This window comes from Ascidiella aspersa, chromosome 6 (genome assembly GCF_963924565.1).
Source record: "Ascidiella aspersa chromosome 6, kaAscAspe10.2, whole genome shotgun sequence".
Classification (NCBI taxonomy): domain Eukaryota; kingdom Metazoa; phylum Chordata; class Ascidiacea; order Phlebobranchia; family Ascidiidae; genus Ascidiella; species Ascidiella aspersa.
This window is the reverse complement of record NC_139452.1, coordinates 12,674,322-12,690,672: the sequence shown is the minus strand read 5'-3', so window position 1 is coordinate 12,690,672 and position 16,351 is coordinate 12,674,322. Positions and strand designations below refer to the sequence as shown.

The window sequence follows — 16,351 nt, the reverse complement described above, 5'->3', positions numbered from 1 at the left end:
TGTTTTCTTTAATAGACTACGCTGAAGCACCAAGCATGGTTTACAAAAAGAAAATCAAAGGATAAATTAACTTTCATGTGTTTATTAGTGATAGATAAAATCGTTACGGTGCGAAATTTCATGAAAAGTGAAATTTATAGAAACATATGCAACTTATGTATTAAGGTCACAAATGGTTACGAAAAGGTTTTTTTAGAAAAATGCAAGCCTTCACTTTATTTACCGTTCTACTGTCCCTAATTCTTGGCCTCTGCGAGGGGGCAAGGTACCCCCGGGCTGACGACGAGGTCGGGACATTTTGGCATGTCAGCGATTTTCACCTAGATTTTTATTACGACGATAACCAGAGTGACCGAACCAAGGTGTGCCCGTCTTCTAATGGTGCGGAGGCAACCAACCCCGGTATATGGGGGGATTACAGGTAAATACATCTATATAACCACTTTATAATTGAAAAACGGTTAGTATTTCATTGTAAAATCCTAAAATTAGCCGCAAATACATTAATTGTTGCATTGACTTAAGGTATCTTTTCTGGTTGAAACGAGACTGTGTTTAAACTTTAAAGCAGTGCTCTCCAACCTTTTTTTGATTTGGTGAACCATTAAAGTTGTTATGACGCACTAATGCAGCCTTATTCCTAAGAAGGTAACTGAGGTAAAAAGCGATATGAAAAATCATTATGCATATCAATATCATCATGTAAATTAAACCGAGCGGACTGCAGAAGTTTCACACACTGTCGGTGAAAATTCAATTATGACTGCAGGCTGCTTGCGAGTACTATTGTACGTCATAAAGCAGGAATCAAACAAACTTGAGAAGTCAAATATTAATGGTTCATTAAAAGTTTATGTGCACGCCATGCATATTTTGGTGCACCGTGGGGTGCACCGTGCACACCGGTTGAAGAGCACTGCTTTAAAATGTTTTTACTTAAAAAAATGGTTAACGAATTTTGTTTTCGAAGGTGCGACTCGCCCTGGACGTTGATTAACTCTTCTGTTCACGCAATGAAACGATTCAACAGCAAACCAGACTTTATTTTGTGGACAGGGTATGCTAATTTTTTTTTACATTGCTTAGTTATATTGCTGATTGGTGCACTCTTTATGTTTATCTTGTGAAATTTTACTTATGACTTGCACAGTGCACAACCTTAGGTGTTATTCAAAACTAAATCCCCTTCGTAAAGTTTTTTAATAGCACTTTTTATAATCTGTACACCTTAAAGAGAATACAACGTCTTCAAAATTTGTTACTTCATTAACTGTTGTACCTAATTGTTATAGTGAGTAGGCCTGCTGAATGACATTTCAGCGACCAACAGAAAGCAAATGGAGCATATTGTGAGGTAATGTTAGGGAACGTATATTTGACTAATAATATTTTCAATAATCGTATGTTAATCCTAATAAAGCGGGAGTTCAGCCAGATCTAATACAATGGCGTCATTCTTATTGTCATTAACCAAAATTGATCAATTTAAAACGTGCAAAAAAATTAGGATAGAGCTGGTGGGAAACGTAAATGGTTAATATCATATATTTTCAAAAAGTTCTTTTTAAAGTGGAATACGCCCACTGAGATATTAAATCATAAAGAAGTAGCTAAAATTAATCTCGTATTGAATCGGCACCAATACCACCTCTATACTATCGGAACAGAACAATACCTAAAACTTAGCATTTTATCGAACAACCCTGCAGTCATGGACGTAACGAATGAAGTGAATATTTTACTTCTCGTACGATACACCATCTCTGAAAATTTCTACTCTAACTTGTACCTTTCTGCATGTACCCTACGGACTGGCAAAAATTTCATAACGTAGGCTACTCATATAGTTAAACAACGTTGAATTCTTTGTTTAAGAATGACACAACACACTTTGAAAATAAATTTATTAAACTCAAAGTTATGAGTCATTTGCACATAAATATTGTTCTTAAGCGACGGTTAAGGCGCCAAAAGGTTGTGATCCGTTGTAATCACATTGTCTTTAGAGATCTCTGGAGATCACTTAAATCAAGAGTGAATTGACTGGGAACAGGCTGGCAATTTTGCAAGTGTGCAGCCAAGTTTCCACCCCTTGTTCTTCCGCAATAGTCAGCCTGTATAGGTGAGGGGTGCGACTTCACAGCTGACGGATATATTTGTTTGCAATCAGTGGCAGGTCGTCGGGAAACTCGTCTACGAACTCTAGCAGTTGTGGTTCAAGATCCAAAAAGCTGGAATCCCCCTTGCTATAAGTTGAAGGATAATTTTATTTTATTAGAAATGTGAATAACCCTTACGAATCAAAACATTTTTACTTTGATTTTTCCGCTTAGCTGCGAAGCGCCGTCACCCAAGGGACAAGGTTGAGAGGTCCGCCAGTTCCTTTATTTCATCCAGGAAATCAACCTCCTCCAAGATGCTCCTCCGCATCCTGGTTGGCTTTCTCATCTTGCCGCCGACCGTTGAAGAGGTCTAACGATGCTCAGGGTCATCCTGACTCCTGAACAACTTTTCCCGTGTCAAGGCTCTCTGCATGTTTGCCATCCAATCTTCCTCTTCCGTTTTATTCTTTTTAGGAATGTCGTGAAATGTTGGTGACATAATAGTACCTAGAAACAATTTAATTTCGGGTCTATTTTTAACGCGGCGGCCAAGTCTTTCGGTTTAATATGATTCTTGGCTTACAAAGCTTGGACACCGGTTACTCTGGGTTGTTCTTGGGTGTCGCAGTTTTGCCTGAGTGATTTTGATACTAATTTAAGCCAGTGCTCCGCAACCTTTTTTCACCCGCGGTACACTTGTCGGGTTTCACAAATTTGGCGGCGCACCTGTTGACTAAAATATTATCTAAAAAAGTCCTATTCACAATGTCTATTAAACGACGATTTTGTATCATTCAAGATTTTATTTAGTGCGATATTTGTGCTTGTTTTGAAGAGCACAGCCGATATATATTTGGCTCGATATTTGAAAGAGCAAGTCGTAGATCGCTGTCCACATCTTTTAAGCATGATCTTTTGTCGTTTTTAATTAACACTAAGGAAAAAAAACTTTGTTCACATAAATACGGTACGTTGTGCAAAACTGGATAAGATTGCTAACTGAGACCTCAGAAATTTGCTTAAATTCTTCTTTGATAGAAACTCAAAACACGTCTAGTGGAACTTCGCTATGTTTTAATCTCAGACTCCTGTCATTGCTCAGTTCAACAAAATGTTCTCGAATTTGTAGGGACAACCCTTCGGTTGAAGCTTCAGCGTTTGGTGCGAACGAATTTCTGATCCAATCGTATTGTTGTGAATCGATAGTGAAAAAGTAGTGGTCGTAGTTCTTCTGTAGCAATGATAAGTGTTGTATGGCTAATCTAATACTAAATTTTTTTGAATTATTTTAAGATTTTGGCGCAGTCTTGGAAACATTTTTATTGACCCTTGCCTTCACTCATTTTGCCAGAGCTGAATTTTCTGCTTAAGCGCATTCAACTTATCAGAACATAACAATATGTTTTCATTTTTACCTTGGAGTTTTAAGTTAAGTTCATTCATGTGCTCGAAAATGTCCGCCATATATGCCAGTTAGTAATCCAAATACTATCTTCAAGATTTTCAAAAAAAAAAAAGTTGGTTATGCTTATTTTGGTTTTTAAAAAAATGGCTATTTCGTGATGAATTCAAATAACCTTGCTAAGACTTTACCCCGGGACAGCCAACGCACAGCAGTGTAAAATAAAAGTGATTGGTGTTCTGATCCCATTTCCTCACAGAGTATTGTAAACATTCTAGAATTTAAAGCTCTAGCTTTAATAAAGTTTACGATGTGGATGCAGTCATTCATTGTGTCCAACAGTTCCTTTGATAACATTTTAATCATCAGCACTTCCCTATGTATGCAACAATGTGTTATTTGTGTTGCTGGATTTTCACGTTTTACCCAAGAAGAAAATCCCTTGTCTTTGCCTAACATTGCTGAAGCACCATCGCTACAAACGCTGATGCATTTACTCCGAAGGGAATGGGTTGTAAACAAATCGTTAGTTATTCTAAAAATTTCTTGTCCTGTTGTTCGCTCTGGAAGTTCTTTGCAAAATAAAAACTCTTCTGTTATGGAGTCCCCGTCTACAAAACGAACTATACTTAACAGTTGTGCTCGTGTATTAACATCTGTTGTTTCATCTATCTGAAGTGAAAATGTCTTTGATAATTTTAACTTTTTAATTAAAGTATTAAGAATATCGCTGAACATGTCGTCGATACGTCTTTTAATGGTATCGGCGGACAAAGGAACTTTACTGACCTCGGTAACTTCGCTTGGTCCAAGCATTATTCGGATAACTTCCAACAGCCGGTTTTAATAGTGTTTCACGAATAGTATGCGTTTTTTTTCTGCCGTTCAATTAATCGCGCAACGTGATAACTAGCTTTTAATGCCTTTTCTGAGACTGTGCAAGACGACTTCAAAATTTCCTTTTGCTTTGTATTTTGACTACAAATTCTCTGAAAGTATTCTTAACGTTTGCTGGCAAGACTGGCGTGTTTAGTTTTTAAGTGTCGGCTGAGCTTACTTGGAACCATTGCTTCATTGGCTAGCTGTTCGCCACAAATCACACATAGTCGTTTGGGTTCCTTTTCATTGCCACATTTTAGAAAACTATATCGGATATAATCTTCGCAATATTGTCTTACAATAACCTTCGTTTTTTTGCAACGCTGCTTGTACTGGGAACATTCTCACTGTCTTTGTTATCAACTGCTTTAATTGATCTTTTCAGAAATCTATCTATTTTTAAGTTTGTTTGACAAAAATGATAACGCTGACCAACTTTAAAGGTGAGTATAAATATAAGCGTTGGCCTTTCACAAACAAATCAAAGACCTCAATATAAATTTACAGCTTTGCCCAGCAGTAGTAATGAAAAATACGCGTGCAATTAACTTTCATTATGACGTAATACCGCCACAAGCAACCTGGCGCGTCAATTATGAAAGTATTCGGTTGTATTAGGTTAAGTAGGTAGTGGTATATTTCACAGCGTATGATCTGTAGTTAGCCCCCTTGGCCAAATATATCTAATATTTTTTCCTTTTAACTTGAAAATTAAAGCTCTGGCCACCGCGGCACACCTGGCATGGTTTCGCGGCACACCGGTTGCGGAGCACTGGTTTAAGCCATGTGATTAAGTGATACACGGAGTTTAGAAAAAGAGCCGACTTTGTCGGGGGGGCATAGGTTTTCTGGTGGCCGAAGTTTTGAACAAGGACTAGGTGCTTGATGAGAGTTGGGTGCAGCGGACAATTTAGACGTGGGTACTTTCACTGATGTCTTGTTGTGTTTGGTGACCTAAGTTTAGAGTGAGTCCCAGCAGCAGCAAGTTGTTTTGAGTTGTGCGTTTTTCCAAGATTTGTGAGGAGAAACGATCTGTCGTCATTTGATTTTTTAGATCCTGCCTTCGGCGCTAGCCGCTATGCGGTCTCTTTTGCCTGCTTCGCCAACTCCTCTTCGTAGTACCGTACCCAATCTTCTTCAGTGGGCGACTGGCGGAAGCTTTCTTCCTTTGGTGGTTGGTTAATATCTTTCATAATGTCATCAACTTGAAAAGTATTTGTGCTCGGTGTGTAAATACCTGGGATTGGAATCGAAGTATTTTTTGTCCTGTATTAATTTTTTCCCCCTTTTGCGATTTGTCAGTTGTATTTGCCTTCTCCAAAGTACTTCGACAAGTTTTACCTGCACGATTTGATGTTTGTGTGCTTTTGGTAAACCTTGGTTTAAGCTCTGGCAACATTCGAACCAATGGTCTGGGTAAATACCGTTGCGCCTCGTTTTTTTCTAGAGTTGTAGCATCCGGTGTAAGCTTATTACCCGTTTGAGTTGTTTGTGTTCTTACGGGAGAGCTGCGGGCTTTAGTCTGCGTAGAAACAGGAATGGCGGCACTTTTGGAAGTGTGAGTCGACGTTGGTGCGCAGATTGTGCGGCATTCAAAAGTCGGCTGTAAGCGGACACATCAAGTGATTTTGGACATTTTGGATCCTGTACAATAGCTTGAGTTTAGGGTCGGATTTACCGTTTGGATGCGGGCAGGCATGAAAGATTTTTGATGGTCTAGGTTGGGATAGGCGTTGCGACAAACTGCAAGGTTTGGCTGGCGATAGATGTAGATTTTAAAGTTTCAGTCTAAATAGAAATCAGACTGATCTTGAGTTTGCTGGTCTGGGTAGAGATGGGTACCTCATCCGAGTTAACTGTCTGTGTTGAACAGGTTTGGGTAATTGGGCGTTTTACGGAGTATTTGGCAGGTTGAATCGTACAGTGAATAAAGAGCAGCTGCGATGATTTGGGTCTGTCCTGGATCTTTTTACCGATATTTGGTGACTGTACTGGGAAAAGCTGGGTCCCCGCAAATATAGGGTCCAAGAGCTCCTTAGCTTTGTTGAAGACATTCCTTTTCAGATGCACATGAAATTTTTCTAGCATTTTAGATGAGATGCTGAAATACACGAGTCGTCCTATGGCCGGAAATCCTGTCTGAAAGAACACAACCATCTCAGCTGGCAGGAACGGTTCGCATGAGAAGGTTTGCTACTGGGATTCAGGGCGGCATGTGATATACCTAAACAATACATAAAATATGTGTTTTATTAAGGGGTTACACCAGCAACTAGGGCAACAATAACATGAAATACACAAGCAAGTAGGCTACCCCTCAATCCTACTGTTTCGACTTTCTTTCCTGCCGGAATGCTGGCAGTAACATATCATTGTTAGGGTTTCTTGAAAACTTTGTGGAAAATATTTAAAGACATATAATAAGTAGACACTATACATTTATTTTTAAACGACATTCCTACATAAAAATTAGCTATAGCAACGATTTATGTAGGTGCGTAGCCAGGGCCGGATTAAGGGTACTGTATAGGCCTAAGGCTATTCACCAGGGAAGCGCCTAATTTTGCAAACGAAGCTACAAAAAGTATTGAAAATACATACATGAAAAATTAAAATTATTTACTGCAAAATAACACAAACATACTATAAAAACATGAATTAAATGTAATTAGGTGTCATAGACTTATTGTGTAGGGGAGATGTGGTACCAATGGGTCACTTTTGACGTTTTTGCATCTGCAGGTTTTATTTGCGTCATAAAATAGGATTTAGAGCAGTGGTTTTAAATTAAACTAACTTAGTTATAGTCATTACAAAGCTTGTTTTTGGACTCCGCCGAGTTATATTTTGTATTCGACTCTGTTTTGACACTACATTCGCCAAAATGATTCCTATAGTTTTTATTTTGATAATGCGTTACTATTATTTGCCAAATACGCTGTGCATAACCTTGCTGAATATTGGCCTAAAAGTTGACCTTGAGTAACCCTGTAGCATACCTTGCGCCTTTCGCGATGGAATGTTCTTTTGCAACCTCTTTAAGGAAATCTCTGCACCAGGCATTACAAGTTAGTTGCTTGCCCAACAGCATTTGTCGGAAACTTAGATTAGGCGAAGGTTATCGTCAAGTAATTGGCTGCCCGAATAAACGCCGACGCCGCACCACATGGCTACATATATAAAACAGCACAGTAATTGTTTCGTCACAGCGACAGGCCTTTATCGAATCATGCCACTCGCAAACGTACGATTAGGCGTAAAACTGTGCGATAAAACGTAATAAAAGGATACAATATTTTACTTTTAACACCCCTACTAGAGAGTAAATCAAAGAACGTGTCAGAAAAATTAGCTATAGTACGTTACAAGAAAGGTCCTAATTAAAATCACAAGTTTAAGTTAACAGGCAAATTTTATAAATAAGACACTTGTGTAGTTGGATTTCGCAAACTACGACCTAGCTAGAGAGTTATGCCAGTGACCCCCCACCCAACGATCTCCCCGTAGCCCCCAAGGGGGCCGAGTGCCACGGTTGAGAAACCCTGTTCTAGATTGTAGAACAAAATACAAATTCTATAGGAAAAAAAACAAAAAAAAACATAATTTTGTTATTTTGGCCATTTAGGCAATATTACGATGAATTTAGGATGTATTTTGACAGATTTTGGTCTTATTCAGACGATTTTGATCTTATTTTGTACTGGGCAAGTAGGCAGTAATCTGCGAATTTGGCTTTATTATGTCATTGGTCTTAATACTATGGGTTTATAGATTTTTCTGCTTTTTTTAGGTTTTATTGTGTGCTTCCCTTAAAACTGATAGCACAAAACATAGATAGTTCTTAACTCGTTTGCAGCATAAATGAAACGATTTATTTATCTACTCACACACAACACCTATTGACTCGACTTAGTCTTTCGTTTTTAATCAAAAACCGTACTGCACCGGTACTGGATCTGTATCACTATCAGCCTTACAAAAATTTAACCTTAAAAAATTAAGAGCCGAATTTTTCCAGGGCCTAAGGCTATGGCCTTATTAGGCTACTGGTTAATCCGGCCCTGTACGTAGCCTAAAGCCGTTATGAAGGTTAGTTTATTTGAAAAACTACTTTATATGATGGCGAAAAATAGCGATTTCTGAATAGTTATGCTATCTGGTGCGCCGCGGACAAGTGGAAAAATATTTCTAAAATAATAAAAACAAGTTTTTTTTCATTTCATTTTTATTTTTCGTCTTAGCCCAATTATCCCACAGTTATTTAAATGTAAATACAAACTTCAAGAGAAACAACCGTCTAACCAAAAACATAAAACTCGCTCTCTCTCTCTCTCTCTCTCTCTATATATATATATATATATTCATATATAATTATATATTATTACCTCCAAGCCATCACACAGACCAACAGCCTAACGATGTTAAAAGCTAGATTGGTCTTCAGTTTTTTTTCAATGAGTCCATTGCAAAGAAACATTTCTGCAATGCCTGGAAATCATTTGCAGGCTGCTGTAGCTCGAACGCAATGCCAAACAACCCATTGAAGAGAGTAAACAGTTTCGAGTCGACAAAAATAAAAATCATAGTTATCGCTTCTGCCATAAATGTCTGTCGTTTCCGACAAAAGACATTGAACGAATGTGTAAAAAATGTCAAAAAACTTTGGACTACAAAATGACATTGTTTTAAGCGCTTGTGACGTAACAGAACCCATGGGAAACTAGATTAAATTAGTAAACTTTTTAGTCAAATTGGTCAAATCAGTCAGAGTGTTAACAAATACCGTATTACATAACAGTTAACACAAATATTAAATCAAATGAATTAATATGTGCACTTTATATTTTTTGTACCTTGCAGGTATTATGCACAGTAAACATAAAAGCAAGCACATGTATAGTTAGCGCTCTATTTAAAATTGTCTGGCTGTGTTTTAAATCTAAATTGACATTCCGCATTATTTTAGGCATCCTGTGGACCGACTGAATACTATCACAAAATATACAGCTATAAGTTTAACAGAGGCGTAGCGAGGGTATTTAGCGCCCGGGAGCAAACTATAAATTTGGCGCCCCCTCTTCCACGTTTAATCACATTTTTTATTGAATTAACATAAAATACCGTACTTAATTATACGAAAAACAGTTCAAATTTTAGTAGAACAATGTATTTAAAGAAGAAGCGTTTTGATACAAACTACACGTATGACACACTTAGTCACTGTCAAACATGAATGATTAACAACCATAAATTATTTTTCTGGATCCTGTCCCATCGATGCACGCAGACAAGACAAAATAAGTTTCAATTTCGACGCATTGCATCCCCATCTGTGTCAGATAGAACAGTCTTTAACGTCCAGCAAATATCCAAATTTATTGTTTAGGTCTTTTAGTCGTGAAAAAACGTGTTGACATCTCATGTTGAAGCTGATCAAATACATTCTTCATAACGCGCACAATTTCTTCTTCTGATAAAGACCACTGCATCTCTTGCCAGTTCTCCAGGCATTATCTTACCTCGCCTGATTCGTCGGTCCACCTCAATCCCCAGATCGAGTGTTTTGTTTTGGCCTGTTATACAGCAGCTTGGCTCAAACCATCACGAAATGAGTCTTGGCTTTTATGGTGATTTGAATGGTTTAGTTTGGTATTCATTCTGTTTTTTATGATGTCCTATACTTTACAGTAAAATTACACGTGTAGGTGACTGAAGACATAGTTCATGGATTTGCGATCTTTGCTACTAACTTTTAATAGTGTTTCAGTTGTCGGACTATAATTGCTACTTTTACGACAGATTAAGGGCTATGCTTAGTCGGAACAATTATACGCTATACCGGTAGTTGTGCAATTGAGTTGGGCTCCACCATTACGCCTGTACAAACTCCTTTTTTTGCCAAAATTAACGATTGAAACTTCAAAAAAGTTCTCGTTTATTTTCTTGTTTTTTTCCTGTTTTGTTGACAGTTGTATTTAGCACAAAGTCTCTGTGAGTACCATTGCATGTTTAACAGAACTTTTTCGCGCTACGTGCGACCAACGATACACATTTACTCTTGTTTATGTTGTCCAACTAATATGTAATTCCAAAATACCGAATTGCTTTTCGTAGGGGGCGCAAAGCGCAGGACAATTACCAAAGGGGCGCGGTTTAATAGGCTAAAGGTTAAGAACCACTAAGGAAGACGAAACCAGCTGCACGCAGAATCAGTATCTTGGCTGCTGTGATGGCTGGTAACAGCATCAGTCTGGGTGTGGGTGGCGTATCAGATGAGCGTCTGCCACAGCCGCTGGTCGTTTTTTTACCCTTGTTGTGAAAAATTTGTAAGCCTCATTTTGGCGCCCCTCTACCTTGGCGCCCGGGGACATATGTACCCCCTCGCACCCCCTAGCTACGCCTCTGAAGTTTAAACTCTTTATTTTTAAAACAAGTCGGTTTAATTATTGCATGTTTTACTGTCAATATTAAGTTTCCATTGGGAACCAGTTTTGTTTTTAATATATTATACTGAATTCGGTTAGTCTAAGTTGACATTTTTGGGATTGTCCAAACTCGAAAAAATTGCTCTGCCTTATTTAGCTAGATCGTCAAAATGAGTAAATGAGTTCGTATGTTATTTCAATTGCATTGCTCAGCATACAGCAGGCTACATGTATTTGCATTTTTCAAGTCGTGCGGGACTTTAACACCTTTAAGACTGAACAGAAACCGCATGAGAAGTGTGCTCGAAGCACAACAAACTTATAACTTATTGAGGTGAAAGTATAGATGTGTTACTTACGATGCAATGGCCATATTGCAAATACAGTATATTTTGGGCAAAACTCATTCATTAGGCTACCTACACTTGATTGTTAGAAATGTGAATCGGGATGATTACGACTTGAAACAGGGCGGTTATACTTATTCATATTGACGGTAAAAATTCGATCGAAGCACAAAAAATATATTTATAGATATTAAGTTTAGATGGAGTGCCATTTGTCTAACAAGATTTCAAAAAACGAGTAAAACCAAATGAAATAAGCCCTAAGCGCGAAAACAATGTTCATTTTAGTATTTAAAATAAGCAAACAAACCATATTGCTTGCTATGTGTTGTGTCATTGGTATTTTTTAGTAAAGTTATTGCTCGGATTAGAGCGAGCTTACCAGTATTAGTAGAACGTTTAATTTTTTCTGACAAGGACTTGACGTGGAATATGAATCCATTTGGACTTCAAAACGACTTGACTTGGACTAAGTTATTTTGCAAATAACTTGACTTGGACTTTTTTGTCATTTAAAAAAAAAACTTGTTTAAAACACTTTTAATAACAGTGGGCATTTAAAATGCTGTTTATTGACCATTAAATAGTAACTTTGAAAGCGCCACGGTAAAATATTATTATAAACTAACCTTCTTATAAACCGTTACTACAGCTAAAGAATGCTACATATAGGGTTAGTACAAGCAACTTTACATTGAAGGGGATTTACTGTACCATATCATCATTCAATGAAAGAAGGATTCGATCACAGTTGTTGAACCCATATATGTGTGTGTATCTTTTATTAAATCCTGATATGTTACTGAGAATGCAGTAAGCATCTGGCGTATTTTGAGTATATCTACATTATTTTAATTAAATATAAGCGTTTATTAATTTTTACAAAACTGAAAACTTATCTCGCAAAATATATCTGGGTTTTTCAGCTAAACGTTCCTGTAAAACAGTTTCAACATTTTTAACACAATTTTTGTAACCAGTTTTTAAAATAAATTTAACGCTAAACTACTTTCGTTCTGTAAGCGTCTTCTGGAGTTTAAAACCGTGTTTTTTCTTTGGTGAGACCTATATATATATAGCACTTGTTTTTTCAGGGACGACACTCTTCACACGAACGACGAGGAAAAGTACCTCGGCACGGATAAGGTAATCGCCACCATTCGCAACATCACCGAGCTTCTAAAGAGCGTCTTCCCAGATACGGTCGTCCACTCGTCTCTTGGCAACCACGACTACCATCCTAAAAACCAGTTTCCGGCGGGTCCGAACGAAATCGTAAGCAGTGTGGCCGAGATGTGGAGCAGCTGGATGACGCCAGAGCAAGTGGAAATGTTTAACGAAAGTAAGTTGACTGGATTGAGTCGACGGGGTGGCGTAGACAGGACACGATGGCGTATAGCAACTTTTCTAGGACACAGAGACCGAATCCTTGCTCCATAAGGCTGATTGTAGTTACACGAATGTTTGGCAGTTGATATTATATTTATACTATTTTTCAATATTAAATGCATATTTAGACGAACAACATTGGTAATATTAATGCGGCATAACAAAAATAGTTTGTCTGGTCAACACCAAAATCTTTGCAAGGTTCGCTGCTAGCCTAATCGTTTATGTTGGCTTGTCGGACCGCAGTATCATGGCCGTTTATAGCTACGGGCCCAGCATTGGCGGATGAGTTGGGCTACAGTTAATTAAGGGCATTTTAAACGATAAAAACGAATTAAACTTTGTTGATCGTATGACTGTTAATTTAGATTTATTTACTGGAAGGTGTGAATTGTTCTTGGCCGTTTACCCGAAATAGCTTAAAAAGTCGCAATAACAGTCATTATACGACATGTATATCTAAGTCTCTGTGGTAATTACAAAAAAATCAAAACTAAATATTGAGTGGGGCTATAGGAATTGAACGATGCTACGCAATCAGGCATCAAGTATACCTAGTTTAAAAAAACTTCAATGCAATTTTAGCCGGCCGCTTCATCGTGAACCCTCCAGAATTCCCCAACCTCAACATCATATCGCTGAACACGCCACTGTGGTACACCAGCAACAAACTGATGGCAGGCGAAGGCGACCCGGGCGGGCAGTTCGAATGGATGGAAGACTCGCTCCTGAGGTCGAGGAACGATAATAAGAAGGTGAGAAGTTGCGAGCAATTCGACAGCACGGAGGAATATTTATGTGGGTGCCCCTAGTACTGGCTCCAGAAAAACATATAATTTTGGTTTACCGCTGCAATGCAGCAATTAATTATTAAGGCAACGGGAATGAACTTACGAAAAGTGGCATCCGAAAATATTTACAAATAGGGACCGTAAGGTTTAGTTTATTAGGCATGCGACGTTTTACTAATAGCCAGGTATAGTCTGACTCCTTAAAATTGTTATTGTTAAACAGATATAAATTACAATCTAATTGAAATCTTTTATACGATTTAACACGCAATCTTAAGTTAGTTTAAACTGGCCAACGGATTATCGAAATCGGTCGTCATAGCTAATACAGTATTCCTGTTAGCAATGCCGACGTGTTTTTTTGTGTCGCCAAACTGTTGAGCCGCGATGTCCTGCCCGATCAATAGCCCCGTCATAATTTAGGTGTGATTGGACGTATCTTGAAATGTGTCTATTTAATCGTAAGTCCTTCCAATTAAGGTTTTTATGCCGTAGCTTGTAAAAAATATCTGCAACTCTTATTGTATTATTTTTTGCCAGCAAATGCAATGGCAACAATATTAAGTTAAATTAGGTAGGTCCCAGGCCATAGTTGACATTATTTAACATTACAGTCGAACCTACTGTATGTATAGGCAATATTATGCGAACCTCTGCGATTTTTAAAAGTGGAGGACGTTGGACTGTATTTGGTTTGCTTTGTTGCGAACACAAGTATCAATTTTAAATAGTTATGACAAATTTCTCTATACATGTTCAATACCAAAATAGCAATTGGAAGCGTTATTTCCTCTGTTTTGTTCAACCAGGTTTACCTAATCGGCCACATTCCGCCCGGTTATTTCGAATTGGTCGATTACAAGCCCTGGTATCCTAAGAACTACAACACGAGATTCAACAACATCATAAGAGATTACAGTGACGTCATAGTTGGTCAGTTTTTTGGGCACCACCACACCGACACATACCGTATGTTTTACAAGGAAGGAATTCCGGTAAGTTTTTCTATAATTTAAATTGAGGCAATGATTCTTAACCAGGTACAACGAGCCTTTAAAAGTTATTGGTTAAGGATCAGCGTTTAAAAATGACAATTTAACAGAAAGTTTGTGAAGCTTTATAGACACGCCATGTAACATGCCATTGTAAATAAGCTTAATAACGCTTTTTGGCGAAATCAATTTTTTTTAAACGGGCAAAAACATAATATTGACAGATGCAAGTCAAAAAATCTCTACATCGTAAAAGTCAGCAAAAAATAGTGTTTGGGCCATAGCCTGGTTGTCTCCTGGATCTCCCTGTTTGTGATCGAGCTTTTACTAACTCGTGTTTTAGTGTTTCCAATAGACTGAAGTCCGCGTAGTCCGGCGTGGCAAAAATCCTTCAAACGGTAATCCACTATTTGTGAACCTTATCTAGTGCATTTCAAAATTTGCATGTTGATGTTAATGGCAAACATTTTATTAATTTGTGGTGATAAGCGCAAAACATAAGCAAGTCTGCTCCTATTGAAAGTACAGAAGTAGTAAACCGAAAATGTTATTATACGTCCTGGGCCGCACGCGGGACACATTATGCAGACCTGGCGAAAACTAACGATATAGGAATTGAACTGACAATAATATATTATCAGTCTTACATAAACTACAACTTTATGACCCTATTAAATTGCCTTGCCGTTTTCTGCAAACAACCGAGCAGTGCAAATACTAACATGCTACGATGAGTACATTGCTATATTATCCTACAGGTTTCAACGTTGTGGATAACCCCCGGGGTAACACCGTGGATGACGACGCTTCCTGGGGCCGTTAATGGAGCCAACAACCCAGGAATACGAATGTTTACATTTGACAAGAAAACTCTGGAGCCACTTGTTAGTTTTACCTTCCAACAAAATTAAATAAACGTGTAGTAACCAGTGTTGTCCAGTCAAAACATTTGAAAACTAACTTCCAAATCAAGGCTTATGCAAAATTAAGGCTTTTGTAAATATTAACCTGACAAACAAGTCCCATTCATCAGTTGCCCAAGTTAACTATTAAAAATAAACTTGTCCAATTATGAGCAACATTAACTGAAAATAATAAAAACGTAACAGATAGCAAGCAAATTATTTTGCGTGCACGAATTTAGAAAAAAATGTATTAAAAAATATTTTAAGACAACACTTAATTTCAATCCAAATCCAAGTTAAGTTATTTGTCCAAAGAGTTGAGTAATTATGTACAAAATATACAACGAAACATGGGACGTTGACGTATGTATCCTTCTGTAAAAATATAAAGCAGTACAAAGCGCACAATTTTCTATTTAATCCAGGACTACACCCAGTACATGCTGGACCTGACCAAGGCTAACGCGGACGGCTCCGACAACTGGGTGGAGGAGTACTCGGCGTGTGCAGCATTTCAAATCCCAAACCTTTCTCCGGCCTCGTTTGACGCCTTTCTAGGTCGCCTTGGAAGCGACCAATCGACCGAGTGTAGTTCATCACCGGCAAGCTGCCAAGACGACGACGCGATGCAGAAATTTGCCCTTCTTAACTCGGTTTCGTACAACGAGGCCCATTGCGACTCAACCTGCCAAGTCAACCACGTGTGCTCGATAGCTGAGGTTGATTACGACGCCTACCTGGACTGTGTTGATTCAGGGGCGCAACGGCCCGGTGCTTGGGTCGCCCTGAATTTGGTGCTGACCTTCCTTGTGGCCACTTTGACTGTTTTCGGGGCTGAGTAGCCTTTTGGGGCCTTACGCGTGGACGCAACCTGTTATTTTGTAATTTTGTTTTGCTTGCGACTGTGCAGTGTTAGACGTGTACCGCTGTCGCACAAAATCAAAACACATTGGCTCACAAAATCAGTCAAGAATTGAAGCTAAAATACGTTTTAGATTATATTTTTGTGCACTTTTGATTTATCACAAAAACTGAGATTCCCATAGCCCCCCAAAACGATTTAAGGCTTTTGTGTTTTTGCATGACAAAACCTTTTGAAAGTGCAATTAAGTTTGGTGA

The 16,351-nt window shown here is 38.2% G+C and overlaps 1 protein-coding gene across 1 annotated transcript; it reads left to right on the top strand.

Annotated features, from left to right (window-relative positions):
* The first annotated feature begins 200 nt into the window (after positions 1-200).
* On the top strand, positions 201-16,074 carry LOC146139928 (acid sphingomyelinase-like phosphodiesterase 3b). Its single transcript, XM_083392560.1, has 7 exons — positions 201-421; positions 971-1,057; positions 12,250-12,497; positions 13,130-13,299; positions 14,145-14,330; positions 15,086-15,211; positions 15,658-16,074. The coding sequence occupies exons 1-7, from the start codon at positions 201-203 to the stop codon at positions 16,072-16,074; spliced, it is 1,455 nt and encodes a 484-aa protein (XP_083248686.1).
* The last annotated feature ends 277 nt before the right edge of the window (positions 16,075-16,351 follow it).